At 44.5% G+C, this 17,055-nt stretch overlaps 1 protein-coding gene across 1 annotated transcript in view; it reads right to left on the bottom strand.

The window, feature by feature from the left end:
• The window catches only part of LOC126198860 (myrosinase 1-like), a 61,326-nt gene that overhangs the window by 36,330 nt on the left and 7,941 nt on the right, over positions 1-17,055 (bottom strand). Inside the window, exon 3 of the mRNA XM_049935455.1 lies at positions 264-398. Within this exon, the coding sequence (XP_049791412.1) occupies positions 264-398 (135 nt within the window). The remainder of the gene's footprint in view (positions 1-263; positions 399-17,055) is intronic.

Below are 17,055 nucleotides of genomic sequence, written 5' to 3'. Positions count from 1 at the left end.
TAGCCATCCGAATTGGTTAATTTAGCAGTAGAGTTGATGAGTAGACAGGAAAACACGCACAGTACTGTTACGAGTCGAATGTGTGGGCCAGACTGTAGAAAATGACGGTTTTATCAGTTATGTTACCATGAAGAGATAGACACACACAAGAAAGAAAGAAATGTATTGCAAAATTCAAAGCTAGAATTGCTGAACTGCAAGCTGCAAATGCATACCCTTCTAGATGATCCTGTTTGAAATGAAAACTCTTTACCCTGACTCACCAGAGGCTGAATTCCATTGGCGAGCAGCTCGTTGATGAGGTTGTTGTAGTAGTCGATGCCAGCCTGGTTGATGACGTCAAGATCTCCAGTTGGAAGGACACGTGGCCAGGATATCGAGAATCGGTACACGTCCGCCTGTTGCATCACAGTGTGTAAGGAGCGAGTGACAACAACATCATGCGTCAACATTTATACATTAATACAATGCACCTGTTGGTTTTTTTTTTAATTTGAAGACCTAATCAACAAAATTTCTTATTTATTGCTCCATTAAGTTTCGGGAATGCAGCCGCATAAATTAGGAGAAGAAGCAGAATTTATGCGGCTGCATTCCCGAAACTTAATGGAGCAGTCTTTGCGCCGCGAAAACCTGAAGATTCTTATTTATTGATCAATATTATAAACCAGCAAGGAATAATGATACGTCTGTATGTCCCCCTGAAAGTTCTCATATTCTTCCTCTTCATCTAATTGGTATATCGATCGACAGATAGAAAAGAAATTTTACAACTTATCTAGAACTGATATTCAGTTGGTACTGTTTCTAGAAGCAGTGTGTGTGTCTGTGTGTGTGTTTAGAGCTTATGGACGCTCAATGATGGGGTTATCGGCGTCCTCACTCTCGTGAAAACAAACGAATGCGGATAAAAATGTTGCAGACAGTGAGGAGGAAATCCATAAAATGACACTCATTCACTCACTTCCAATTCTAGAAGCAGTCGAACTGCAGAAAGCTTATATATATATATGTCGCCAGGTGTCGCCACATCACACAATATAAACATTTTTGCTGCCTTCACACGTAATTCCTAACACCATGTGAACTGAAATTTCGCTTCTGTTTCAGATACTTCCTTCGGAATAGATGTTATGATGCTTCCGTGTGGTTGTCACACAGTATGTCCCAGTATAGCAATAGATACGATATCTGATCTACAGTGACCGGAGATCACTATATATAATGCGGAATTGACCGCTGATTGTCACGAGGAGTGAACACGTCAATAACAAAAAGAGGCGGGGAGTATCGTGTTGTCAGTAGAGAAGCAGTGAGGGCAGAGTGGGTCGGTCAGAAGAGCTCATTGACTTGGATCGTGGTCTGCTTACTGCATGTCATCTCATCAACATCTACATATCTACATACATACTCCGCAATCCACCATACGGTGCATGGCGGAGGGTACCTCGTACCACAACTAGCATCTTCTCTCCCTGTTCCACTCCCAAACAGAACGACGGAAAAATGACTGCCTATGTGCCTCTGTACGAGCCCTAATATCTCTTATCTTATCTTCTTTCTGGTCTTTCCGCGAAATGTAAGTTGGCGGCAGTAAAATTATACTGCAGTCAGCCTCCAATGCTGGTTCTCTAAATTTCCTCAGTAGCGATTCACGAAAAGAACGCCTCCTTTCCTCTAGAGACTCCCACCCGAGTTCCTGAAGCATTTCTGTAACACTCGCGTGATGATCAAACCTACCAGTAACAAATATAGCAGCCCGCCTCTGAATTTCTTCTATGTCCTCCCTCAATCCGACCTGATAGGGATCCCAAACGTTCGAGCAGTACTCAAGAATATGTCGTATTAGTGTTTTATAAGCGGTCTACTTTACAGATGAACCACAGCTTCCCAAAATTCTACCAATGAACCGAAGACGACTATCAGCCTTCCCCAAAACTGCCATTACATGGTTGTCCCGCTTCATATCGCTCTGCAATGTTACGCCCAAATATTTAATCTACGTGACTGTGTCAAGCGCTACACTACTAATGGAGTATTCAAATATTATTGGATTCTTTTCCTATTCATCTACATTGATTTACATTTAACTATATTTAGAGTTAGCTGCCATTCTTTACACCAATCACAAATCCTGTCCAAGTCATCTCGTATCCTCCTACAGTCACTCAACGACGACACCTCCCCGTACACCACAGCATCATCAGCAAACAGCCGCACATTGCTATCCACGCTATCCAAAAGATCATTTATGTAGATAGAAAAGAACAACGGACCTACCACACTTGCCTGGGGCACTCCAGATGATACCCTCACCTCCGATCAACACTCACCATCGAGGACAACGTACTGGGTTCTATTACTTAAGAAGTCTTCGAGCCACTCACATATTTCGGAAGCAATCCCATATGCTCGTACCTTAGTTAGGAGTCTGCAGTGGGGCACCGAGTCAAATGCTTTCCGGAAGTCAAGGAATTTGGCATCCGTCTGATACCTTTCATCCACGGTTCGCAAGATATCATGTGAAAAAAGGGCGAGTTGCGTTTCGCAGAAGCGATGCTTTCTAAAGCCGTGCTGATGCATGGACAGCAACTTCTCTGTCTCAAGGGAATTCATTATATTTGAACTGAGAGTGTGTTCGAGAATCCTGCAACAAACCGATGTTAAGGATATTGGTCTGTAATTTTGAGGATCCGTCCTTCTACTCTTCTTATATACAGGCGTCATCTGTGCTTTTTTCCAGTCGCTCGGTACTTTACGCTGGCAAGAGATTCGTGATAAATGCAAGCTAAGTAAGGAGCCAATGCAGTAGGGTACTCTCTGTAAAACCGAATTGGAATCCCATCAGGACCTGGCGATTTATTTATTCTCAACCCATTCAGCTGTTTCACAACCCCAGGGATGTCCATCTCTATGTCCTCCATACGGGAATCTGTACGAGACTAGAACGGCGGTATGTTTGTACGATCCTCCTGCGTGAAAGACTTCTCAAATGCTAAATTTAAAATTTCAGCATTCGTTTTACTGTCTTCTGTTGCAGGGCCAGACTGATCAGTGAGTGACTGGATGGAAGCCTTCGACCCGCTTACCGATTTTACGTAAGACCACAATTTCCTGAGAAGCAAATCCATTGAGCTGCATCGGGACTCGAACCCGGATCTCCCACTTGTCGCGAGCGATTGCCTTAACCACTTCAGCGATCCAAGCACGTTTCCAGGATCGGCCCAAATCTCCGTTTGTCGTGATGTCTTCACACTCTTGTGCTCGGTTTATAATCCCGTGATTCCCGCACAGGGTGAGACACTGTCTTCACTCGTCACATCACCTTCCTACGGTATGCAATACTGTAGTGTAGTGTCTGTGTTGTACTACACTGAAGCGCCAAAGAAACTGGCCTAGGCATGCGTATTCAAATACAGATATATGTAAACATTCAGGGTCGGCAACTCCTATATAAGACAACAAGTGTCTGGCGCGGTTGTTAGACCGGTTACTGCTGCTACAATGGCAGGTTATCAAGATTTAAGTGAGTTTGAATACGGCGTCATATCCGACGCACGAGCGGTGGGACACAGCATCTCTGAAGCAGCGATGAAGTGGGGATTTTCCCGTACGACAGTTTCACGAGTTGTACCGTGAATATCGGCAATCCGGTAAAACATCGAATCTCCGACATCACTGCGGCTGGAGCAAGATCCTGCAAGAACGGGACCAACGACGACTGAAGAGAATCGTTCAACGAGGCAGAAGTGCAATTCTTCTGCAAATAGCTGCAGATTTCAATGCTGGGCCATCAACAAGTGTCAGCATGAGAAGCATCCAACGAAACATCATCAGTTTGGGCTTTCAGAGCCGAAGGCCCACTCGTGTATCCTTGATGACCGCACGTCACAAAGTTTTACGCCTCGCCTGGGCCCGTCAACACCGACATTGGACTGTTGATGACTCGAAACACGTTACCTGTTCGGACGAACAGATTGTATCGAGCGATAGACGTTTACGGATATGGAGACAATCTCGTCAATACATGGACCGTGCATGTCAGCAGGGGACTGTTTGATGCTCAGTAATGGCGCTGGGCGTGTACAGTTGGAGTGATATGGGACCCCTGATTCATCTAGATACGTACGTAAGCATCCTGTCTGACCACCTGCATCCATTCATGTCCATTGCGGATTTCGACAGACTTGCGCAATTCCAGCAGGGGAATGCGACACCCCACACGTCCAGAATTACTACAGAATGGCTCCAGGAACACTCTTCTGAGTTTAAACACTTTAGCTGCCGACCAGACTCCCCAGACATGAAGATTATTTGAGCATATCTGGGATGCCTTGCAAAGTGTTGTTCAGAAGAGATCTGCACCCCCTCTTATGGATTTATGGAAAACCCTGCAGGATTCATCGTGTCAATTCCCTCCAGCGCTACGTCAGACATTAGTCGAGTCCATGCCACGTCGTGTTGAGGCACTTCTGCGTGCTCACGGGGGGCCCTACACGATATCAGGCAGGTGTACCAGTTTCCTTAGCTCTTCGGTGTATATAGTACGAAGCAATGTTCCGTCCGACATGCATGCATGGAATTTGCGAGTTGATTCTTAACTTCTGCAAGTACAATTCCCCAAGTCTTCACCTCAGAGGCCCGATGTTAAACTTGCCTACAATAATGAAGATGATTACCATATTCTGGCACATAATTTCGATTCCTTCTACTGTTGCGAGGCTCCAAAACCGAATTTCTAGTTCGAAGAAAACGGACCCAACCGTCCTGACTCGCTATCTCCTACAGAAGAAGAAATTAAACATCATGCATTCACTAAAGAACGCAAAAGTACCACGTGAAGCCTCAATAACTGCCGAAATTTGGAAGAAAGTAGGGAACTACCTTTGATAATCCGATACATCTGAGGAACTTACGTCTGAGTATTTCTCCGCATTGGTCCACCCACTTCACTGGAAGTGAAGTGGCATCTCTCTTCTCTTAATAATCCAGAAACTTCTTTCAAAAGCGGTTCAGGCTACGACAGAAAAACAGTTCATGAGCTGAACACACCATGTACTTTTGATAAATTCGTGATGACCTTCGTAGACTTCAAAAAGGCATTTCATTCAATTGAATGGGCTACTCCTATCGAAAACCTCAAACGATTTGGATTCTATAACAAAACGAGGATTATCATCTGACAGACTCTTACCGAAACCACCCCCAAAGAGATGTTCGAGGGAGAGATGTCAGAAGCTTTTTGAGATCAATTCCGGAGTCGGGCTAAGAGATGGACTCTTGCCGCTACTTTTCAGCTGTGTACTTAAGATCCAAGCTTGGCGGGAAACAATGAGTGACAAATGTGTTGAAAATGGACTCAGGGTTGGGCGAAGAAGATAAATTTGAGGTTGATCTACCTGGTCTTTGCAGATGACCCCGAATGCTTTCTGCGGTTCGTTAGATACAGCTGCAGCGAAAATCAATGGACTGGATACACAAGCAGCAAAGATGGGATTTCGGGAAAACTGAATTTATTACGAACGTCACTACTCAGAATATAAGAGGTAGAAGAAGGGAACGGTAAAGGGATTGAGAAGTTCAGTTGCCCAGAAGAGTGCGGCTGGCGAAACTACTCTGAAAAAGAAGCCTTCGCATCACGGATCGTAAAATTTTAATCAACTAATTAAAAGTGTCTACAAGAAAAGGACAGTGTCAGTTAGTGCCGAGGTGTAACATTACTGCACAGAATGCCTTTTTATGATAAAAAAAAGTCTGCTCGACAGATTTGAACGACAAATCTTGAGGTAATTCCTACGTCAGCTCAAAGAAAATGGCGAATTCAGGAGACTTTACAAACATGAACTGTATACACAAGTAGAAAAGATCACAGGCACCATTCGTAGTTTTCTGTGGCCACATTCTCGGTATGAGTGCTACAAGGTTGATCAATCGGATTTTCCGTCACTTTCTCAACAAGAAAATCAAAGGGGTCTGGTTGACCGAGGTAGAAAAAATCTCAAGAATTGATGATTACACCGGAGAGCACACAGTAAGATGTTTTGCTGAGTATAGATGTAGATGTATTCCACATACCACTGTGAGCTTAGGGAATTTCATGGAAACAATTATTTGCAACGTTTCTCTTGTAACATATAACTTCAAACCTGTGTGAGCGGCATTTGAGCCACATCATCGTATATATATAAGAAACACTCCATTGCTATTGCAATTTGTACTATGGAAGAATAGGCACACATGATTATGCATATCTGTTGATTGCATTTGATAAACTGAGGATATCCATAAATTCCAGGAGCACCTTGGTTCCAAGCGAAAACTAAAAACTGGCAAAACGTGAACTGAAGCTAGGAAAGAACAGTGTAGCAAACAAACGTGGGAATACTGTGTTAAGTTAAAGCCTGGGCGCAAGACATAGGAAAAATGCAGTTGAAATAGCGTAATTCTGAATTGTCCAATGTGAAAAGAAGAAGATGAACAACAGATGCTTTTCCTCTACAACAAGTGTCTCCAGTATGCTGGCGTACTCTGGCGAGAGTATCGATAGAGGCAATGACAAGACTCGCTGGAAACGTGCCACCAACGCCTTCTCAGCCGGCAGCCGCCACGGACCAAAGGGCCAGTTAGTTGGCCAGTTGGTTCGAGTTTTAGCCATTTAGTCGGTTAGTTCGAGCCTGTTACATCAGTTAGTTCGAGCCTCTTACATCAGTTAGTTCGAGTCCGTATGCCGTGGAGTTCCAGCGTGTGACCGAGACGGAGCCGCAGACTTTGCCTCTAGCACAGAGACAGGCAGCACATACTAACCCTATAGTGAACGCAGCGGTCTTCTACTTCAACTGCATTGAGGCTACGTGGGCTGTACGGAAGAGAGCTTGTTCCACAGAACATGGAAACTTAGTTTAAGTAGATCTTTCCTTATGAATAAATAACCCAGTTATTAATTGCGCGCAGTTTGTGTTACAGAACGAGGATACCGACCCCCAACAAACATCGTCTCCTTGCTTCCCATGGCGTAGCTACAGAGACAACGAGGCCACACAAAAGGGTAAAGAGAGAACAACATCTAGATTTTCGTAGATTGCCTAAACTCGCTACCATCACCTTCCGGCTTCATGTCGCGTGGAACCAGTGGCAAGACTGTACCGTGTCGTTAGCTTTGGTGACTTTCGATAACGAAGCCGCGGGTACGAATTCCAGTCGGGTCATGCATTTTCTCCTCTCGGAACGGGGCGTGTACGTTGACATAATCACCACTTCATCTGTTGTGTCTAGACCATACAGCTCAGACACAATGCTGTAGCCGATAGGGCACGCAAGGCTAACGCAGACGGGCGTGAAGTCTGGAACATGAGACTTATAAATGCACTAAAGAAAAATACGTAGCTTTTTTAATACTTAACTTTATTCTCTTGTTGGAATACATCTCTCCTGCATACTCGTAAGCTATTGGCACTGATACCAATGGCGCCTTGCTAGGTGGTCGCCATTTAACTTAGCAGAGGGCTATTCTACTGTCTATCTCTCGGCAAATGAGAGCAAGGCTTAGCACGTCCAATCGCTAGCTATGTTGTCCGTACAACTGGGGGCGAGGTCTCCTCAGTCTCTCGAGACCTGCCTTGTGGTGGCGCTAGGTTTGCGATCCCACAGTGGCGACACGCGGGTCCGACATGTACTACAGGACCGCGGCCGATTTAAGTTACCACCTAGCAAGTGTGGTGTCTAGCGGTGACACCACATCATCCTCATCGACTCGCAAAAAAAAAAAAAAAAAAAAAAAAAAAAAAAAAAAAAAAAAAAAAAAAAGGAGGGGGGGAAATAACATGTAAGCTCCGAGCTCAGCTGCTTTTCTTCTTCAGCATGAAACTTGATTATTTTTTAAAGCTTTCTTTTAATTATGGCAGTGTGTTCGTACCGAGTGTCATGTAAACTTATGTACAATATACCATGTTATTGAGACACTGCCAAAATAAGATATGATAAAATGAACATCTACATGAGTGATCCATCTCATCCATAGATGTATGGGCGCGACGGACCAAAGAGAAGTAGACGATATAATAATAGGTACGCATGAATAAGAGAATCAATTAAAATAAGAAATTTTTATTTCTAATGCGTGGTAATGAATACAGAATTATGATATTAAATATGTCACTTTAAAACAATTTTATCAGTTTATTATAAATCTTGATTGATCATAGACTTTTGTAATGAGGTGTTGGTTTCGTTCGAACATTAGCCTGTCTTCCTCTAGCCACGGAAGTTGCATTAACTACCAAAGGTCGAGTAGCATTCACGTGAGCAACCTGACCAGGAAGCACACTGAATCCAATCGTCATTACTATTAGTTTCGTATAATGGATTTCCCAACACCCAACACGTTCATCTTCATCCTACTCATCAACGTTATTTTCGTAATTTTCTACAATGCATGCATCTGATGAACATGGTGTGCAACTTGCAGTATTTTTCTTTTTTAGTTTCTTCAGTCTGTTTTTTGTTCACTAGTATTTGCATTTAGTGATCTTTTTGTGCTTTTTTCTCCCTTTTGTTAGTCTCCTTTTTCTCTACAGTTTCAATATTTTGAGCAGAGTTTACCACTCTGAATACAGCTGCTGCCCTCTTCTTGAAATTCGTGATTTTATCAATAGATGCAATAGTAGTTCTCCCACAAGTTTGGTCTGTGTTAGCTTAGGGGTAGTAGTTTTTAGGTGTTAATCTTTTAGGTGTAGAAGTGGTGGAGTCCGAAATTATGTAGGAATTTGACTTTTGCAGATGACTCTGCTCTTTTGATGTGCATAGGATCAGTTGCCCTCTGCGTGAGATTCTGCTCTTCATTTTGGTGGCACAGACGAATCTTCCGACAAATAAGCATAACCTGAGACTGCGGCCATGTTCAGTGACATTATTCAACATGCCTTCAAGCTAAATGTAACTGTGCTCCATCTCTCCCACATTGAAGCAAGTGATCCACTCTCCCAGTCTTACCCTACCACAGATTCTGAAGCCTTAGTCTCAGTGACTAGTAATCCCGTCTGCTCCCTGATTCCGACGGAATGACAATTTCGATAGATACAGGATTACTTGACTGGCGAATCGTGATGTGGTGCCCGTTGGTAAGAGAAGACTTCGCCTCCGGGGGCCACAGCCAACCGGCTGTAGTGGGACTTGGCTGCAGCAAGCTGCCACTGCTGCTTTGTCGCCGCCGTGATTCAAGAAGATGTGGACGAGTCTGTGCCTTCCACTGGTGAAGGGCTGTACTGAGTGACCGTTAAAAACCGGCTACAACCTCTCAGGCGAGACACCTTCGCACCGCCTCTCTGGCAGTACGCTGTGCTGCTGGTTTGGGTCCTGAGCACCCGCCTTCACGGTACCCACCGTCATGGTGCGCTGTCGGCACCCGCTTTTAAAGGCCTGGCCAGACAGAATGCGGCCTGTCCGTCCGGCCTGTGGCCTTGAACCGCAGCCGGCAGGCCGCACTGTTGAATCGCTCGTTACTGTATGGCGGCGGTCACACAGAGTGCGGCTCTGACGCACCGGCATGCGGCCTGCCGCACCGGCCGCCGCCGGGCTGTCGCAGATTACAAGCCAGAGCGGCTGCTTGCATCTGTTGGCGCACTCAACTGCTCCGTGGTCACACTGCAAGCAGCGGCGTGAGGCGGTTTTTGTCTTGCAGCTCGTAGTGCATGAATCATGGACACAGAAAGACGTATAGAGGAGGTGAGAGAATACAACTTTTTGTATGATACACGCGATGCTGATTTGGAGGTAGAATACTTTTTCCCTCGATATACTCTTGATAGAAAGCTGAATTCTCAGAATTAGTGTTGTTACTGTGACGTCCGTAATTTCCAATATCAACTACTGTAAACTCGTAGTATGGATCAACGATCGCCAGGAGAACCAGCGAAAAGAATTGTTTATAACAGAAGAACTGGGATCCACTATCCTTCGGGCATTTTAACCTGATATGCTTTCCGTGTATGCTTCCAATTCAGTTCGGAAACCCCCCAGAGTTCTAGAAATCCTTCTTCAGATTTCTTCCACATCTTTGTTGTAGGAGTAGGTAAATACTTGAGTTGTAGAACAGTCCATATTGCCTGGCACACTTGTTTCACAATTTCTGAGACTGTTGAACGCCCTAACCGAAAAGAAAAAGCTATGGTCTGGTGACTGTCGCCCGTAGTCAAGTATGTTAAAAGATTAAAATAAATTATGCCGATAGAAGGAATAGGTAAGTTAACGACCAAAGATACGTTTGTTTAAATTCAATGACAATGTTATGAATACAATGAAACAAAACAATCTATTAAGTAGAAAGTTCTCCTTAGCGGGACATACGGAACTAGATGTTACTATCGTTTGCTGTATTCGTAAACACTGCAGATATATTCGTCACTGCACTCGTAACTACGTTGTGGGGTTGCAGTGAAACTGAAATGAAATAAATTATATGACTTGTGTTTGAAGCACAAAGAAGCCACAAATGGTAAAACTTCCCTCAAACAAATGGCTAGGCTGTGCCTTGTATCAATTGGCTTTCTCCATTTCGTTGTGCTCTTCTCGGTGCTACATTTTATCAGGCGATGCAGTTCCTCGAAACATTCTCGCGACATACGAAAATATTTGAAGAACCTTCGTCAGACTCTAGATCAATACACAGACGATGGTATTGTCCTAAGCTTTCTCTCTTGCTATTAATGTTGTGCACCCAACATCTCCTCTTCTTGGTGCCATTTCGCATCGCTAGTGCGAGCTACTCATTTCTACAATTAAAAAAAAAAAAAAGAAAAAAAGAAGGAACTCTCACAAAGATAACGTGTCCCGCGTGAAGCTTCCAAATCGTCTAACGCCAACACAATGCCGCTACGCATGCAAGCTTAATAATGGGGTTCGGCCTCTTCCACAGTGTAACAGCTGACGCATCAAGAGCCGCTGCGGCCTGTGTGGCGTCCCTGGCCGCTGACTGGCCCGGCCTCCCGCTGCGCCGTCCGTCTCAGCGGCGGGCCGGATTCTGTCTGGCCAGGCCTTCAAGTGCACGTCCCTCACTGGAGTGCCGCGGCGGGGCGGGCCGCACCAGCTGTCAGAGAGCTGTGCCAGGCTGGCGCCTGCACGTTCCTATCCGGGCCACCCGCACCACTCGCTCCTGGGTCCTGACCCGCACAACGGACGCGGCTGACGACGCATTCCTTGTCGCACTCGAGTGTGCGAATCAGCACGCCTGCCGGTGCGCTGCAGAAGACGATCAGTACTGTACATTAATCCCAATAAATATGATGCCTGACTACGCTGTTTCACTGATCCCTCAGGCCGTATGTCAGCCACCCACACCGAGTGAGGGGTGGACTCGCATTCGGGAGGACGACGGTTCAAACGCGCGTCCAGCCGTCCTGATTTAGGCTTTCCGTGATTTCCCTAAACCGCTTCAGGCAAGTGCCGGGATGGGCCTTTTCAAAGGGCACGGCCGACTTCCTCCCCCATCCTTCCATAACCCGATGGGATCGACGACCTTAGCTGTTTGGTCCCCTCCCCCTGAACCACCAGCAGCAGCTGGTGAGCTCGGCCCCCTGCGCCAGTAGCTTCACCCACCACCTCTCCTGCTCAGCTTATGCGACCACCAAAAAATCTCGTCCCGAGAGGTGACTGCTGCAGCACATTTAATTATTCGTACCCGTGCCCGATATTCTACGAATGTTGCCGATACATATCGAAGCGTTCACTCACATGTGCGCTTTCAGGCAGTGACGATGTCCGCATCTGTACATTCACAGTTACCGCGGCGATCTGACAAAGAGGTTTCGACAAGAATGACAGCAGAATATGGCAAGCTAGTGCAGGGGCACGAGAGTGATTTAATTGGGCATTACTAACTGAAGCTGTCTGTTTTTGACATCAGAACAAAAGATTATCACAACAAAACAAAACCTGATACAGCATTAATCTGAATATGCTCTATCTTCAAATAGTGTAGATCGCAACAACAGTGCAGGAAATTAAAACGAAAATAGAATTTACAGGTCACATAGTCAAGCTGTAGACGCCTCAAAGATAAACGGTGCTGGCAGTGAGGATCTTTACGTACCAAAAACGTGCTTATTTGACAGTTTTAAGCGCAGGTCCTTGATAGATAGGAATAGCATGTCTAATACACAGTTAAGACAGTGTTTCTACAGATACGCAATCGAATGTTTACATTATTTACATTCAATGAAATTCCGTATTTTCATCGTAATAGTTCGAAGAAGTTTCAGGCTTCCACTTTAACCCCGTATGCTCACCCGTAATGAACGTTTTCTTCTACTCGTAGTACTCAGTGCCACGGCGTGTAGTGCAGGAGCAGCGGAGAAATAAAGAACTGTTGACTTCCTGCTAAGACTCGAGGCGATGAGAGCATCCTCTGCAGGCGTTCTGTACTGACACCTGTCTGTGAGACGAGTCTACACACACACACACACACACACACACACACACACACACACACTGCTTTTTCTGATGCTTTCTTGCGCGTTTTAAGAAAAGTGCAAATGGGCACTAACAGAGAACGGACAAACTTCAACGAACTTTTTTACTGAACTGCCTCCATGAGATCTAATAACTGTTATAAAATAAAGGTATGATATACGCTCTGAGTTATATTATTTAACCCGGCATTATATTGATCATTAGAGGATAAACGCTGTAGGGTCAAGGAGATTAAAAGAAAATACAGTAGGTATATGCAGGTTAGGGATTAGCGTAGCATAGTGACTTCCGACACAAGAAGCCACCCTCATTCTGCTAAGGGACTTGCCAAAGAGGGCGCAGGATCAGACAGAGATTCACGGCACTCTTTTGTCTTAGGTGTGGGAAACTGACCCTGAATGCGGAAGAATCAACAAAGATCAACGGCATGAGGATGCAGAAGGCAACGTAAACCATTGCATTAAAGACACGTAACGTGTATCCACTGGACATGTGTGTGGCCTGTAATTGAAGAAGTGTCATGATGATCTCTCCTTTAGCAAAAGATTCCGGAATAGTCCCCCATTCGGATCTCAGGGAGAAGATTGCCAAGGAGGAGGTTACCATGAGAAAAAGATTGAATAATCAACGGAAGGATAACGTTCTACGAGTCGGGACGTGGAATGGCAGGAGCTTGAACGTGGTAGGGAAATTAGAAAATCTGAAAAGCGAAATGCAAAGGCTCAATGTAGATATAGTAGGGGTCAGTGAAGTGAAGTGGAAAGAAGGATATCTGGTCAGATCAGTCAGTACGGGTAATATAAACGGCAGCAAAAAAATGGGATAACGGGAGTAGGATTCGTTACGAATAGGAAGATAGGGCAGAGATTGTGTTACTGTGAACAGTTCAGCGATACGGATGTTTTTATCAGAATCGACAGGAAACCCACACCGACAACGAAAGTTCACGTATACGTGCCGACGTCGCAAGCTGAAGATGAAAGAGAAAGTATATGAGGATATTAGAAGTATAATACAATATGCAAAAGGATATGAAAATCTAATAGTCATGGTGTACTGGAATGCTGTTCTAGGGGAAGGATTAGAAGAAAAAGTTACAGGCGAATGTCAGCGTGGCACAAGGAATGAGAGAGGAGAAAGATTAATTGACTTCTGTAATAAACTTCAGCTAGTAATCACAAAAGGAGGAGGTATACTTGAAAAGGAACGCTTGATACGGGAAGATTTCAATTAGATTACATCATGGTCAGACAGAGATTCCGAAATCAGATACTGGATTATAAGGCGTACCAAGGAGCAGATATAGACTCAAATCACAACACAGTAGTGACGAATAGTAGGCTGAAGTTTAAGACATTAGCCAGGAAGAATCAACACGCAAAGAAGTGGGATACGGAAGTAGTAAGGAATGACGAGATACGTTTGAAGTTCTCTAAGCCTACAGATAGAGCAATAAGGAATAGCTCAGTAAGCAGTACAGTTGAAGATGAATGGACATCCATGAAAAGGGCAATAAGAGAAGTTGGGAAGGAAAACATCAGCACAAAGTAGGTTCAAATGGCTCTGAGCACTATGGGACTTAACATCAATGGTCATCAGTCCCCCAGAACTACTTAAACCTAACGAATCTATGGATAGCACACAACACCCAGTCATCACGAAGCAGAGAAAATCCCTGACCCCGCCGGGAATCGAACCCGGGAACCCGGGCGTGGGAAGCGAGAACGCTACCGCACGACCACGAGCTGCGGACACAAAGTAGGTAACTGCAAAGAAACCATGAGTCACAGAAGAAATAATTCAATTGATGGATGAAAGGAGGAAGTAAAAAAATGTTCTGGGAGACTCAGGAATACAGAAATACAAGTCACTGAGGAATGAAATAAATAGGAAGTGCACAGAAACTAAAACAAAATGGCTCCATGAAAAATGTGAAGACATCGAAAAAGAAATGATTGTCGCTAGGACTGACTCAGCATACAGGAAAGTCAAAACAACCTTCAGTGACATTAAAAGCAAGGGTGATAACATTACTAGTGCCACGGGAATTCCACTGGTAAATACAGACAATGGAGCGGATCGGTGGAAATAATACACTGAACCCCTCTATGAGGGGAAAGATTTGACTGGCGTGATAGAAGGGACAGGGGACCCTGTATTAGAATCAGAATTTAGAAGAGCTTTGGAGATCAAATAAAGGAGAAGGGATAGATAACTTTCCATCAGAACGTCTAAAATCGTTAGGGGGAGTTGCAACAAAACGGCTATTCGCGTTGGTGTGTAGAATGTATAGCTCTGGTGACATACGATCTGACCTTCGGGAAAAAAACATCATCCACACAATTACGATGACGGCAAGAGCTGACAAGTGCGAGAAATATCGCACAATCAGCTTAACAGGTCATGCATTCAAGTTGCTGATGAGAATAATATACAGAAGAATGGAAAAGCAAATTGAGGATGCGCTTGATGACGATCAGTTAGGCTTTAGGAAAGGTAAAAGCGCGAGAGAGACAATTCTGACGTTGCGGTTAATAATGGAAGCAAGACTAAAGAAAAATCAAGACATGTTCAAAGCATTTGTCGATCCGGACAAAGCGTTCGACAATGTAAAATGGTGCAAGATGTTCGAAATTTTGAAAAAAGTAGGGGCAAGCTACAGGGAGAGACGGGTCATACACAATATGTATAACAGACAAGAGGGAATAATAAAAGTGGACGACCAGGAACGAAGTGCTCGTATTAAAAAGGGTGTAAGAGAGGGATGTAGTCTTTCGCGCCTACTGTTTGATCTGTATATCGAGGAAGCAATGATAGAAATAAAAGTAAGGTTCAGTAGTGGAATTAAAATTCGAGGTGAAATGGTATGAATGATAAGATTCGCTGATGACATTGTGATCCTGAGTGAAAGTGAAGAAGAATTACATGATCTGCAAAACGGAATGAACAGTCTAATGAGTGCAGGGTATGGATTGAGAGTAAATCGAAGAAAGACAAAGGTATTGAGAAGTAGTAGAAATGAGAACAGCGAGAAACTTAATCTCAGAATCGATGTTCACGAAATAGATGGTTAAGGAATTCTGCTGCTTAGGCAGTAAAATTACGAGTGACGGACGAATCAAGGAGGACATCAAAAGCAGACTAGCAATGGCAAAAACGGCATTCCTGGCCAAGAGAAGTCTACCAACATCAAATATCGGCCTCAATTTGAGGAAGAAATTTCTGAGAATGAACGTCTGGAGTATAGCATTGTGTGGTAGTGAAACAAGGACTGTGGGAAAACTGGAAGAGAATCGAAGCATTGTTGAAGAAATGTTGAAAATTAGTGTACTGATAAGATAAGGAATGAGGAGGTTCTGTGCAGAATCGGAGAGGAACGGAATATGTGGAAAACACTGATAAGGAGAAGGGACAGGATGATAGGACATCTGTTAAGACATGAGGGAATGACTTCCATGGTGCTACAGGGAGCTGCAGAAGGCAAAAAATATAGAGGAAGAGAGATTGGAATACATCCAGCAAATAATAGCGGACGTAGGTTGCAAGTGCTACTCTGAGATGAAGAGGTTAGCACAGGAAAGGAATTCGTAGCGGGCCGCATCAAACCAGTCAGAAGACTGATGACGCAAAAAAAAGTAGCCAATGGAAAATCGCATTAAACTATTTTAAAGCCACTGTAGAGGTATCACTGCGCCTCGGCTATCGTTTTCAGCACGAGTAGTTTAATCAAGACATAATCTGCTTACGGGAAAGTCTCGGCATTTTTCCTGTACATCCTAACAGCCGTTGGTTTTCTGTTGCAAAAGCTACGTTACGAGCCTCCCCTTTCTTTTTCCTGGCCTTTATCCCGTATATTCACTCGGTCGGCATGTTAATTACTGGATTTGACAACGTTAGCGTTAGTGGGTGGCGGAAAAGAGCGAGCTTTTTTCTGTATGTTTGCGAATCGTGTAAGCGAGTAAGGACGCAGGTACCAATCCGTAATTCACCTAATAGGATGTGGGAAGTCGCCTAGAATCCACGTCCAACTTGTAGTTAACCCGCCGGGGGTTTTGATCCGCTGCCGGTTCGCCTCCCAGAATTCCAGAAGCAACGTGTTAACTCGCGCGGCGACCACGGTGTTTCTACACGCTTCCTCAAACTGTAATTTTCATTTATGTTAGGGCATTATGTTGTTAGTCCTGCGGTCTACGAGCATTTCTCTGACGTGTTCATACTGCTCAACACAAAACCCCGTATAAGCCCTGGGGACACATCTGTTTTTATTAGCGCACAGAGACTACAAATTTTAACATTATCTTCCGGAAACAGCTCTGCAATCGTTCCAACACAAGTAAATGCAGTTATTTGTTGCGTGAAATTTTGGGCGAAATGCTGGATATCTGTAAGTTGACACGATGACGCGTGTATATTTCGGCGCTCTCTGTGTCTGATGAGACGAATACGCATCGCTCTGGAACACAGTTTGGAGGCGTTCGGATCCAGCTTGCAAGTTATCGGTATCTGAGATGATACGGGCTCGGTGAAGACTGCTACAGACATGTAAACGGCAGAGCAAGGAAGACGATGAGTCGTTCAAGCCGACAGCTTACC

This window comes from Schistocerca nitens, chromosome 8 (genome assembly GCF_023898315.1).
Source record: "Schistocerca nitens isolate TAMUIC-IGC-003100 chromosome 8, iqSchNite1.1, whole genome shotgun sequence".
Classification (NCBI taxonomy): domain Eukaryota; kingdom Metazoa; phylum Arthropoda; class Insecta; order Orthoptera; family Acrididae; genus Schistocerca; species Schistocerca nitens.
This window is presented reverse-complemented; position numbering and strand designations above follow the sequence as displayed.